At 38.2% G+C, this 14,037-nt stretch overlaps 1 protein-coding gene across 1 annotated transcript; it reads left to right on the forward strand.

Moving 5' to 3' along the window:
• The first annotated feature begins 1,005 nt into the window (after positions 1–1,005).
• On the forward strand, positions 1,006–10,792 carry LOC149256513 (nuclear transport factor 2-like). Its single transcript, XM_089455390.1, has 2 exons — positions 1,006–1,275; positions 9,980–10,792. The coding sequence occupies exons 1-2, from the start codon at positions 1,006–1,008 to the stop codon at positions 10,790–10,792; spliced, it is 1,083 nt and encodes a 360-aa protein (XP_089311516.1).
• Positions 10,793–14,037: the final 3,245 nt, after the last annotated feature.

The following is a 14,037-nucleotide window of genomic DNA, read 5'->3' on the forward strand; positions in this document are numbered from 1 at the left end:
GATAATAGAAATTCTCATTAATCAAATATAACTATAATCTTTTACGAAAAATGGTCCATTTATTAGCTATAGTGAGTGAAGGTGGTGTGGTGGAGATGGTTTGAATCTCATGCTATGACATGTTTGTATGCAACACAATTATCTACCTTGATTGTTTGAATCTCATGCTATGACATGTTTGTATGCAACGCAATTATCTACCTTGATTGTTTGAATCTCATACTATGACATGTTAATGAAAAAATGGATACCTCCAATATTTAGTGAAAGTAGGGGTTTTTAAATTAGGAAGGTGTATTGGGTTCATATTGGTAGGGGGTTAAATAATGTGTTTTTTAGAGGCAATGTACGGGTAATGGTAGATGGTAGATGTTGTTTGTGTACGGGCTTTTTACAAAACAAAAAATTAGCTGGTAATGGTAGATGTTGTTTGTGTACGGGCTTTTTAAAAAATAAAAAATCAGCTGGTAATGATAGATGTTATTTGTGTACAGGCTTTTTGAAAAACAAAAAATTAATTAGCTGGTAGTGGTAGTGGTAGATGTAGATGTTGTTTATTTATCTTATTAAAAGATAAATAAAAAGTAACGGGATTAAAAAATAAATAAAAACAATGTGATTTTGTTTATTTACGGGATTAAAAAATAAATAAAAACAATGCGATGTTGTTTATTTATGGGATTAAAATATAAATAAAAACTATGTGGACGGAGCCGACGCGATGGCCAGAGAGCAAACAAAATTCTTTCATGTGCTTTCACAATTGGGTATAAATATGGTTCTCAAGGCTCGATCTTGCAAAATTAAATGACAAAGAGCAAGAGCGAGCACCCGCATAGGAGTTGTGAGTTGTCACGAAGATCTGGGTTTAATTGGGCTCTGTGGTTTAACTTACTTGGAACGCATTGGAGTTGTGAGTTGTCACGAAGATCTGGGTTTGGTTTAATTGGGCTCTATGGTTTAACTTACTTGGAACGAATTGAATTAATTCTGTAAGGGGATTCAATGGCCACACAACATTCTGCTACTTCTAATGATGTCGATGTGTTTGTGAAGAATTATTACAAAGATCTTGTTCTGTCACCACAATCGCTATACGGATTTTATAAGGATTGCAACACAGTTGGTCGCCCAGCCTCCAATGGAAAATTGCTCTCAGTAACAACTGTGGAGGCTATCAATCACCTGATAACGTCTACGGACTACAGTGCATTAAATGTGGAGATCAAGGCAGTTGCTTCCCAGGCGTCATATTACAATGGAGTAATAGTTTGTGTAAGTGGATCAATTTGTTGAAGTCGTAATTCCAACTGCACACGAAACCATGTATGTACTGGGCCCAACACCACAGCGAAACCAAAAACCACCCTAACGCATTTCGGACCGCTTCTGCGGTGAAAGCAGTTTCCGTACACACGAGCCCGATCCAATTAATTTCAGCCATGCGTCCTCAACCATTTTTGCTTTTGTACTGGTTTATCGGACGCTAACGTTCAACACAAAGGAGCCTCCCGATATTGATTCCAGTCGCCCGATTGCCTTCATCGATCTCTGTCGTCCATCAGTGAAACCTGCATACCTGCATATGAGCATACATTAATTACATTGCGTGGAGTGAAAAATTAAGTTTGGTTGACCGCAGTTTTTTTATTAATGCATTGTCATAGGTGTAGGTAATGTATTTAAGTTTTTATATACGACATATATTAACATACATAAAAACGTGTTATATCTTTTGTTTTTTTTGTCGCGTTGACCATTGTAAAAAAAAATGGAGGAGCAGCGAAAAACTATGTATTATTTTGCACAGCAGTGCATAAAGGAAAAACAGGGGAGCGCATATGTGTGTGTGAATTTTTTTTACCAGCGTGAAGCAAGGAAGATATTGCACAACAGTGCATAAGAGAAGATGCATGGGAGTTTAGTTTTGTGAATGCACAGCAGTGCAACATAAAAATAACCAGGTTGAAATGTAAGTTTTTTTTATAGTCCAAACGAAGTGGAGCACATAATATTTTTGGAACAACATATGTAAAAATAGTTTTACAGCAGTGTGTAAAAATAGTTTTACACCAGTAAATGTAAAAGGGGTTTTACAGCAGTAAATGTAAATGGGTTTTTACACACCAGCAGTGTAAATTCTCAGGAGGAGACAGAGTTTTGTTTTTGTTGGCTGAATGTATTTTTGGTGAATCCCTCTCAGTAAAAGAGGATGAATATGTATCAGGCATTATATTTTAATGAATAGAAATCATTTTCTGGGTATGTAATACTCTGTTCTCAGTCATTTTTTTTAAAGCTTCCCTGTGCAAAAGATCATGTGGAGAGAAGGAAACAGAGCATTGCCTCTGTGTGTTTAGTTTTTTTTTTTTTTTCTGTTTTTGGGATTTTACCAGAAAAATCCCCAACAGTGGTATCAGAGCTGGTTTAGGCTCTTTGAAGGTGTTCAAGAAGCTGAAGAAAGGAGTTCTTTTGCTGCAACAGCTTCTCCAGCAGAGTGAAGACTCAGGCAAAAGATTCAGGTATTCCTCAAAGTTTTTTTTTGAGTTATTGTTGAAGAAACAGTCAGTGCTTTAAACACACAGTCAAGAATTTAAAGCATAGTTGAGGATGCAAGGAATGGCTAGCACAAGCACTAGCATGGGTATGTTTAACACCCAGCTCCCACAGTTTAATGGGAAAAACTATGACTACTGGGCCATAACCATGAGAGCCCTGTTTGTCTCACAAGATCTATGGGAACTTGTTGAATATGGGTTTGAAGAACCAACAGATGAAAATCAATTTAACAACTTATCTCAGGCAGAGAGAGATCTACTGAAGAGCAATAGAAAGAAGGATGCAAAAGCCATTGTATTGTTGTATCAAGCAGTGGACCAGAGTGTGTTTCCAAGGATAGCAGCAGCTAAGACATCCAATGAAGCATGGAAAACCCTCAAAACATCGTATCAAGGCATGGAGAAAGTAAAGACAGTAAAACTACAGTTGCTGAGGAGATATTTTGAGAATCTGAGCATGAAAGAGTCAGAAAACATAGACTCATTCTTCACACATGTGATTGGTCTGGTCACACAGATGAGAAATCATGGAGAAACCCTTGAAGAAAGGAGGATTGTGGAGAAACTATTGAGAGTTCTACCCTCAAAATTTGATGTGATTGTCACCACCATAGAAGAGACAAAGGATCTCTCAAACTTTTCAGTGTATGAGCTTCATGCATCACTGATAACACATGAGCAGAGGTTGAGTAGAAATGAGAACTCATCTCTAGAGCAAGCCTTCAAGACCCAGATGTCCTTTGGAAGATGAAGAGGTCAAGGCAGAGGATACAAGAGAGGAAGAGGCAGAAGCAAAAACAGAAGTGGAAGGAACAGTCCAGCAAATGCACAAGGAAGAGTTAGCAATCCAAATCAGAACCAAGGCCAAGGCAGCAGCCAACAAAGAGGACAATATCATGCTCAAGGACAAAGGTATGAAAAATCCAATGTCCAATGTTATTACTATAAAAAATATGGGCATTATGCTAGTGAATGTAAGAAAAAGCAACATGATATAAGTAATAGACAAAATGCAAATGTCACTAGAGATAACATCAGCTAAGATAATGTGTTGTTAGCTTGTAACATGGCTGAAACAAACAATGAGGACATATTGTTTTTAGACTCAGGTTGCAGCAACCATATGACAGGAAACATAGCCCTCTTTTATTCCCTAGATAAAAATGTGAAATCAGAAGTCACACTAGGAACTGATAGCAAAATTTCTGTTATGGGAAAAGGAGAGGTAAAAATATTTACAAAGAAGGGTGAGAAGAAAACCATAGCAGATGTCTACTATGTCCCTGCAATGAGATGTAACCTCTTGAGTATTGGACAACTTGTTCAAAAGGGTTACAATGTTTTCTTTGAAAATGATGTATGCACCATCATGGATATAACACCCAGCAAACAATGCATTGCTGAAGTGACGATGACAAGGAACATGATGTTCCCTCTTAGAATAAGGGCAGATTTGAAAAACAAAGGAGAAATTGCAGCAGTCACTCAAGAGGCTTTCCAAAGCGTGCCAAAGGATGAAAATTGGTTGTGGCACTTGAGATTTTGACATCTCAATTTTGGAGGTCTAAACTTGTTAATCAGAAAAGGAATGGTAAGAGGATTACCATTGATAGAGAAACCGGAAAGCCTTTGTGAAGGTTGCATTTTGGGGAAACAACATAGAGAAAGTTTTCCATCAGGTAAAAGCATAATGGCAAAGGCACCATTAGAGATTATCCACTCAGATTTATGTCGACCGATGCAAGCTCCATCATTAGCAGGCAGCCAATATTTCCTAACATTTATTCATGACTTTACAAGAAAAACTTGGGTATATTTTCTTAAAACCAAAAGTGAAGTGTTTGAAAAATTCTGAAATTTCAAAGCACTTGTGGAGAACCAAAGTGGGCTGGATATAAAAGTATTGAGAACTGACAGAGGAGGTGATTATATCTCCAAGGAATTCCTACGATTTTGTAGAGAAAATGGAATTCACAAACAATTTACAGCTAGGTACACCCCACAGCAAAATGGAGTTGCTGAAAGGAAGAATAGGACCATCATGGATATGGCAAGGAGCATGCTGAAGGCAAAGCATTTGCCAAATGATTATTGGGCTGAAGCTGTAAATTATGCAGTGTATATTTTGTACAGGTGTCCTACAAAAGCAGTGTTGAACAAAGTGCCGGAAGAAGCATGGAGTGGGAGAAAGCAAGGTGTCACCCACTTGAAAGTTTTTGGATGTGTGGCCTATGCACACATACCAGATCAGCTAAGGAGGAAGTTGGATAGCAAAGGGGAGAAATGTATCTTCATTGGATACAGTGAGGAATCCAAAGCTTACAGGTTGTATATCCCATCTACCAAGAAGTTTTTTGTCAGCAGAGATGTTCAATTCATTGAGGAGGAAGCTTGGGATGGAAGCATAGAGAAAATAGTGAATGTTAAAAACTGTTTGTCTCATGATGAAGATGATGAGGAGGTGGCTGAAATGTATCCCCAAATAGCAGTGCCAACACAAGGACAACACGGGACACCATTGAGGATAAATGAAAGTGCTTCTCCAAGCACATCACAAGGAGGAAATTCAAGTGCATCTTCAAGCATTTGCACACCAAATGAACGAGGTAAGAAGTTTAGAAATCTAAGTGACATTTATGATGAAGGAATGAATTCCTTATTTGCCTTGTATTGTCATGTTGATGATCCTATTCATTTCGAAGATGCGATTAAAGATAAGAAATGGATAGAAGCTATGGATGAGGAGATGAATGCCATAGAGAGAAACAAAACATGGGATTTGGTTGAGCTACCAAAAGGCAAAGAAGTCATTGGAGTGAAATGGGTTTACAAGACCAAGAGCAATGCTGAAGGTAAAATAGAAAGAAACAAGGCAAGTCTGGTTGTCAAAGGGTACAAGCAGCAGTATGGGAGAGATTATGAGGAGACATTCGCACCGGTTGCAAGAATGGAAACCGTGAGAGCAGTGCTGTCCATAGCAGCACAAAACAAATGGAAAGTCTACTGTTACACTAAAAAATGTCACCATGACTATTTGCAGTTAGTATGGCTCCATCAACTATCATACTATCCTCCTTGGCAAGTCTCATGCCTCTGCTTTCCATGTCAAACTCCAAGAAAGAGAGAAAAGTCATTTAAAGTCAAATTATCTTTGGTACGCAGTTTCTCTTAGCCTTACCTGCCTTTTCCAAGTAATGACCAAAGGAAAACAAATCAAGAATTTCTCAAAAAGAGACTCAAAACACCCAATTGGTAAAAGCTTAGAGTAGGGATGCCAATGAAATTAGCCAAGATGAAAACTTTTGACAGGTGAACATGGATTTGGGCAGCAAAAACAGGCTATAAACAAAATCTAAAAGATAGAAAAGAAGAAATTGAAATTTTCTAGGCTTTTGACAGGGGTACACAGGCAGCCTGTTTGCACAGGTGCGGCCACGCTCTTTGTACACAGAAAAAGTGTGTACAGGTACGCACTGTGCTTAACGCAGAGGGTGCGTACTGCTAGAAAAACCAAGAAAAAATAAAAACTAACTTAACCCTAAGCTATCCCACCCAAATGCACAGTCAAACAGCCAAAAAACAGAAAAGAAATGACTTTTCTCAAATCAAAGTTTCACACAAAGGAAAAATCATTCACATCAATGGATTCCCCAGTGGAGTCGCCATGTTGTCATGCGGAAAGAGTCAATTTTGCGGACAAAACCAACCTCCCTAGAAGCTTAAGGCTTTCTAGTGACAAACAAGACAATTAAGAACAATCCTTCTCTAAATATGCATTTACCATATGAGAAATCAAGTGCTTAGATCCTACCTATAGTCCAACGCTGTTGTAGTAGTCCACCCTCGTCGATCCAGATGAGCTCCCCCTTCTCTTCGAAACCTGCATTCACTAACAATCAAACGATTAAATAGCACCTGAATATCTCATAAAATAAAACATATTTAACATACAGACCAAGGAGTATATGAAACAACTCATAAATAACAAATTGTTGAGAAGAATGGACTTATTTGTATTAATAGGAAACAAAAGAAACCATTACAACCTGAGCCTTGGTGTTGTGCAAGTTCCTCCCAGGGTCCAGCAAGAGTTTTCCTTTACTTTGACCAGCTCACCTACTTCCAAATGAAACAAGAAAGGATGACAACCTCTCCTCACAAGCTTCTACAAGGAATCCTAATCTCAGCAGCATCTACCCTTAGGAATGTTCAGCTTTCAACCTCCCCTCCCTCTGGCCCAATGCATGTATTTATAGTGCTGTAGAGGAAGTTAATCAAGTCCACTATCAATGGGATAAGCCCCTCTTTGGGTGGGTTATATCCCCTCTTGATGGGATAAGTTCCTCTTTCATAGGGATACATGAACCATCTGGAGGCGCTCCATACACGTCAAACAAGCTTCTAGAATACTCTAGAAATGACCACAAGTAACTTTTTTGGAGTGAAACTTGCGCCTTTTGACCTTTACAGGAGTACACACCCATTGCTTTACAGACAGAGCGTACAAGTACGCAGGTAATGTGAACTTGGGTTGCGTACATGCAGGTAAGGCTAAGAGAAACCGCGTACCAGAGATAATTTGACTTTAAATGACTTTTCTCTCTTTCTTGGAGTTTGACATGGAAAGCAGAGGCATGAGACTTGCCAAGGAGGATAGTATGACAGTTGATGGAGCCATACTAACTGCAAATAGTCATGGTGACATTTTTTAGTGTAACATCTACCAAATGGACGTGAAGTCAACATTCCTAAATGGAGTGTTAAAGGAAGAGGTTTATGTTGAACAACCTCTAGGCTATGAGAAGAAAGGTGAAGAGCACAAAGTGTGCAAATTGAAGAAAGCTCTATATGGGCTGAAGCAAGCGCCAAGAGCATGGTACAGTAGGATAGATTCCTATCTATTGGATAATGAATTTGACAAGTGTGAAGGAGAACCCACCATCTACATCAAAGAAAAGGATGGTAAAATTTTGATTGTTGTCTTATATGTTGATGATGTTATTTTCACAGGTAATGATGATCAGCTCATTGAGAATTTTAAATCAGTCATGAAAGAGGAATTTGAAATGACTGACATGTGTTTCTTGAGATACTTCTTAGGCATAGAAGTAGATCAAAATGAAAAAGGAATTTTTATCTCACAAGCTAGATATGTAAATCAAGTGTTGGGCAGATTTAACATGCAAGAATGCAAAGCAGCGATCACTCCCACAATAATGGGATTAAAACTCAACAAAGAGGACAGCAGCAAGGATTTTGATCCTATTTTGTACAAGATTATTGTTGGCAGCCTTATGTATTTAACAGCTACTAGGCCTGACATTATGTTTTCTGTTAGTTTAATTTCCAGATTCATGGAGAGGCCAAAGGAAGCAGATTGGCAGGCAGCAAAAATAATTCTGAGGTATGTTAAAGGTACAAAAATGTTTGGCATTTTATATACTATCTCAGAACATCAGATTTAATTGGATACACTGACAGTGATTGGGCTAGAAGTGTAGATGATCGGAAAAGCACTTCCGGTTATGTTTTTCATATGGGTTCAGGAGCCATTTCATGGGCTTCTAAGAAGCAGTCCATTGTAGCATTGTCTACAGCAGAGGCTGAATATGTGGCAGCTACAGCAACAGCATGTCAAGCAATTTGGATGAGAAGAATGTTGAGGAGCTTAGGCCAAGAGCAAGCAAAAGCAACAGTGATTTTTTGTGACAATAGCTCAGCTATTGCATTGTCAAAGAATTTAGTGTTTCATAAGAGAACGAAACACATTGATACAAGGTTTCACTACATCATAGAATTGGTGAACAATGGAGAAATTATCCTAGAACATTGCAGGACTCAAGAACAGGTAGCAGACATCTTGACAAAGCCATTGGATCAGAAAAGCTTTGAATTTTTGAGAAAGTGTCTGGGTATGACTGAATGCCCAGCAGTTGAAATTAAAGGGGAGTGTTGAAGTCGTAATTCCAACTGCGCACGAAACCACGTATGTACTGGGCCCAACACCACAGCGAAACCAAAAACCACCCTAACGCATTTCGGACCGCTTCTGCGGTGAAAGCAGTTTCCGTACACACGAGCCCGATCCAATTAATTTCAGCCACGCGTCCTCAGCCATTTTTGCTTCCGTACTGGTTTATCGGATGCTAACATTCAGCACAAAGGAGCCTCCCGATATTCATTCCAGTCGTCCGATTGCCTTCATCGATCTCCGCCGTCCATCAGTGAAACCTGCATACCTGCATACGAGCATACATTAATTACATTGCGTGGAGTGAAAAATTAAGTTTGGTTGACCGCAGTTTTTTTATTAATGCATTGTCATAGGTGTAGGTAATGTATTTAAGTTTTTATATACGACATATATTAACATACATAAAAACATGTTATATCTTTTGTTTTTTTTGTTGCGTTGACCATTGTAAAAAAAATGGAGGAGCAGCGAAAAACCATGTATTATTTTGCACAACAGTGCATAAAGGAAAACCAGGGGAGCGCATATGTGCGTGTGAATTTTTTTTATCAGCGTGAAGTAGGGAAGATATTGCACAGGAGTGCATAAGAGAGGATGCATGGGAGTTTAGTTTTGTGAATGCACAACAGTGCAACATAAAAATAACCAGGTTGAAATGTAAGTTTTTTTTTATAGTCCAAACGAAGTGGAGCACATAATATTTTTGGAACAGCATATGTAAAAATAGTTTTATAGCAGTGTGTAAAAATAGTTTTACACCAGTAAATGTAAAAGGGGTTTTACAACAGTAAATGTAAATGGGTTTTTACACACCAGCAGTGTAAATTCTTAGGAGGAGACAGAGTTTTGTTTTTGTTGGCTGAATGTATTTTTGGTGAGTCCCTCTCAGTAAAATAGGATGAATATGTATCAGGCATTATATTTTAATGAATATAAATCATTTTCTGGGTATGTAATACTCTGTTCTCAGTCATTTTTTTCTAAAGCTTCCCTGTGCAAAAGATCCTGTGGAGAGAAGGAAACAAAACATTGCCTTTGTGTGTTTAGATTTTTTTTTTTTTGTTTTTGGGATTTTACTAGAAAAATCCCCAACACAATTACCTTTAACAACAATAGTGAAACGCGAACCTCTTTCACTCAGTTCTTTTTCCTAGCTCCTCAGGAAAGGGGATACTTTGTATTGAATGATGTGGTTAGATACAAGTTGGATGAAAGGAAAAATTTTGTTGAATATTTAATCAAACCAAATCCCAATCCCAATCCCGTCTCAGAGCCAGAGCCAGTTGTTAACTTTCAACCATTGGCTGAAGCTCAAGCTGGGAATGGTGCGATTGAGCCATCCACGACGGTGGTGGAGGAGATTGTTCCTGTTGCTGCTGATGGGGTTCACGAAAATGACATGCCGCAGAGTGAAGTCCCATAAGAATCAGCAATTGAACATTTTCAGAAGAAGAAGGAAACTCCAGTTGCAGTTCAAGAAGAAGAAACTCCAGTTGTAGTTCAAGAAACTCCAGTTGCAGTTCAAGAAGAAGAAGCTCCAGTTGTAGTTCAAGAAACTCCAGTTGCAGTTCAAGAAGAAGATGCAGATGCAGCTCAGAATGGAGGGCCAGCTAGAACTCCAGTTGTAGTTCAAGAAGCACCGAAAGAGTCCTATGCTTCAATTCCTAAGAAAAATGCAGCACAACAACCGACTGTTGCAATTAAGAAACCACCTCTTGTGAGAACCATAACCAGAACTAGGGCTCAGCCAAATTATGCTCAACTTTCACCAAATTCTAATTCTACTCCTGTCAATACGCCAGCTAACTACAACACTACAGAGGGAAACAGTAAATGCTCTGTTTTTATCGACAACTTACCTGTGAATATTACTCCTCCCCAGGTTGAAGAAGAGTTGGAGAAGTTTGGGGCCGTAAAACCTTGTGGCGTTCAAGTTAGGAGTAGGCCAGGAGGTCGACCTTGTTTTGGTTTTGTAGAATTTGTAGAAGCAGCTTCAGTCCAAACTGCACTACAGTCTTCCCCTATTCTAATTCAAGGATGTAAAGTATCTGTCAGCCAAAATGAAAAACCAACTGGCAAGTCCACTCCTTTCAGATTCAGTGGTAGTAATTACAACATTGCAAAAGGAACTGGCCAGTGTTCTATTTTTGTCAACAACTTGGCTGCAAAAATTACCCCTTCCCAACTCGAGGAAGAGATGAAAAAGTCTGGCGCAATAAATCCTTCTGGTGTCAAAGTTAGGAACAGGCCAGGAGCCTAAGCCTATTATGGGTTTGTGGAGTTTAAAGAAGCAGTTTCGACACAAACTGCTATACAGGCATCTCCTATTCTAATCCTATTGAAGGTCTAAAATCCTTCGTGTTTCTCAATGTACACCTCTTCCTCAATCACTCCATTGAGGAATGTTGTCCTCACATCCATATAATGTATCTTCCATCCCATTTTCACTAAAAGTGATAGAATAGGTTTGATTGAAGAGTACCTCTCTATTGGAGGAGAGGTATCCTCATAATCAATTCCATCCACCTGAGAGAAACCTCTGGCCACAAATATTTCCTTGTGTTTCTCCACACTCCCATATATTGCTTTCTTTACCTTGTAAATCCATATGGAACTCACCACTAGCTTGTTTGATAGGCTTGGGACCACTTCCCAAACATCAATTTTGAAAATGGAGTCATAATCCTCTACTATGGAATCAACCCATACTGGTTGTTGCACTTGTTCCTTGAATGAGGATGGCTCAATCTCTACACTCTTTCTCATCAGAGCCATGTATCTGGTGTACTGATCTGGTGACCTCCTGTGCCTATGCTGTGATGTGGGTCCTCCCACATTCTCTCTAGTAGCATGTATCAATTTGTGATGCTCTCTCGTGAGCTTCCTTTCATCTGTGGAAGTCTCTACATGAGTGGGTGCTTCCAATCTCTTCTCTTATGCATGTGCTTTCTCCATATCATCTCGAGTTTCTTCCTTTGGAGCTAAAAATTTCTCATCTACATGTAACTAAAGCTCCCTCTCAAGGGAACATTTGATTGTCTTTTCTTCATCGAAATTCACATCTCTATGAACCACTGTCATCCTGTGATATGGAAGGCACATTCGATAGTTTTGAGGTGTATAAGTGTAAACAACAAATATTCCCAACTTAGTTGTTGGTTTTATATTTTTCCTTGCATCCTGGGTAATGTGACACCAAACTGATAAACCAATGATCCTGAAGTGTGCGACATGTCACCACAAATGCTCCCACTCTAGTAATTTCTCCCTCTCATTTACCAAATCCTAGTAGTTTTGATAGGTCTCGAGAAGGCATAGAAGTGCTAGGCTGACTAGATCATCTTCAACAATTGTAACAATAACACTTCCAAGCTCATCCTAACATTGGGTGAACTTGGCCAAGTACTTTGGTAATGTGTCGCCCTTCTCCATCTTGATTTTCTTGAGCTTTTCCTCCAGTGCCAACTTCATGTGGTCATTTTTGTTTTGAAATAGGTCTATCAAGGCCTTCCACATTGCATATGGAGTCTCCTTACCATGGAGGCTCAAGACAATATGATCTCAAACTCTTTCTACGATAATCCTTCTTGTCTTTGCAACATGTTTTCTCTAGTTTGCAACATCTTGAGCAATAGTTGTTGGAGGCTTAGGAATATCTTTTTTTATGAATTCCTTAAGCTCGTTTTCTTCCAACACTGCCTCCATCCTATCCTTCCAAGAAATATAGTTCTAACTACCCTCAAGGGCATATTCTAGTCTAAATCTGTAGAACGACATCCAACTCACTACGAATGATAATGAAAATTTGGTTTCACTTGCAAAACAAAAACTCCTATTATCCTATTCTAGAGTGATTTATGCTCTTATACCATGTAGAAATTCATTGTAGATTCAAACTACTTATATAATATGCTAAAAAAAAAAACTTGAATCTACTCTACTCATCAAAGGAAACAATTAAATCATCGTGAAATCACAAAGCATACAAGAGAAATAATTCAATCAACACATTACATAATGTTTTCCTTGGGAAATTCACAACTAAAAACCCTTGCTATTTTTATATTTCATTATTCTGAAAATATGAGACGATTACAATGCTTTTCTCAACCCTAAGCAACCTTTGCACTATCTCTATCTATCTCACAGCTTCCTAGACAAGCCCAAGACTAAGCAACCTTTGCACTATCTCTATCTATCTCACAGCTTCCTAGACAAGCCCAAGACAATACTTAACCAAATTTTGGCTTGCCGAAGTCCATATGTCCTTGCGTTGTTTCCTTGGGAATTAGCCCCTATTAATTAGGGAAGTTCTTTAATTGGAATTGTGAAATCCTCATAGGCCTTCCTCTAAATGCATGTACCACCTGTACAATTTAGATGATTATACAACTGATAGTACATTGTCCCTGAACTCCAATATTAACTGGGTAAATCTCATATCTGACATGCATGAGTTATTTATGAGAGAATCATCAATTATCTAGTTGAGCACATGAAGCAACACCCCATTTTCTGACCTCCTACTAGTTCCTCCATTAGTTGGAACTAGTTTAGCTGACTTCAACATAACAATTAAATTAATTAATTACAACTCAAAATAAAATCAACCGGGGCTCCAATAATGTAGGAGACACTCTACATGACTGAAGTTAGTCCCTCAACTCGAATTAATTGAGACAACTAATTCAAATTAACTTAGTTAACTAATACAAGTTGTCTTGTGACATGGAATTACAATTTTATTCCTAATTTAATTCAAGGAAAACAATAAATTAGGATTTTGTTGCATTTTCAACACTAACTACTTTAATGGTTTGGTTGTTACTCTTCTTCATTCTATGTTTATTAATACAAATATCCCTAATGATTTTAGTGTAGATAGGTATGACTTTAATGGCTTGTAATAAAGGTATCTTTATACAAAAATTACTCAATTCAGAATTAAGATGATATTCCACAAGTACCTCAACTTTCTTTACAAGTAGTCTCTGTTGGAAAAGTGGTTCCAATGGTTCATGTGGTTCTCTTGTCACACCATTCTTTTTGTTTTCTATGTGTTTATGTTCATCCTATTTTTTTTCAGATTCTATTTGAGGATCCTCCCCTTGTATGACCACTGCATATTTGTTCTTATTAATCATTTTCACAGATCTAAGTTAAATTTCATTTATAGGAAAGTAAGTAATAACATCAGTGGGAAAAGATTTTAATTCTATGTTTTCCATAGGCTAAGGAAGTTTATTAATAGGATTAGATATAGGTTGTGAAAGCAATTTTTTTGGTCATGGAGGGTTCAAGTCAAATGGTTGCTTGATCTACCGTGAATATGGCTTAATATTTTGAGGTAATGGTAGTGGATGTGATGGTAGGGGTGGTAATGGTAATGAGGATTGCTACTGTGTGCGATAGGGTGGGTTGTAACCTTGTTGGTACTGAGGCACATTAGGTGTTTATGGAACATAAGGTGGATACTGTGGTTGATAATGGATATACGAGGGCGTT

This window comes from Pinus tabuliformis, chromosome 7 (genome assembly GCF_031772625.1).
Source record: "Pinus tabuliformis cultivar Carrire ecotype Pingquan chromosome 7, CPIR1, whole genome shotgun sequence".
NCBI classification, from domain to species: Eukaryota; Viridiplantae; Streptophyta; class Pinopsida; order Pinales; family Pinaceae; genus Pinus; species Pinus tabuliformis.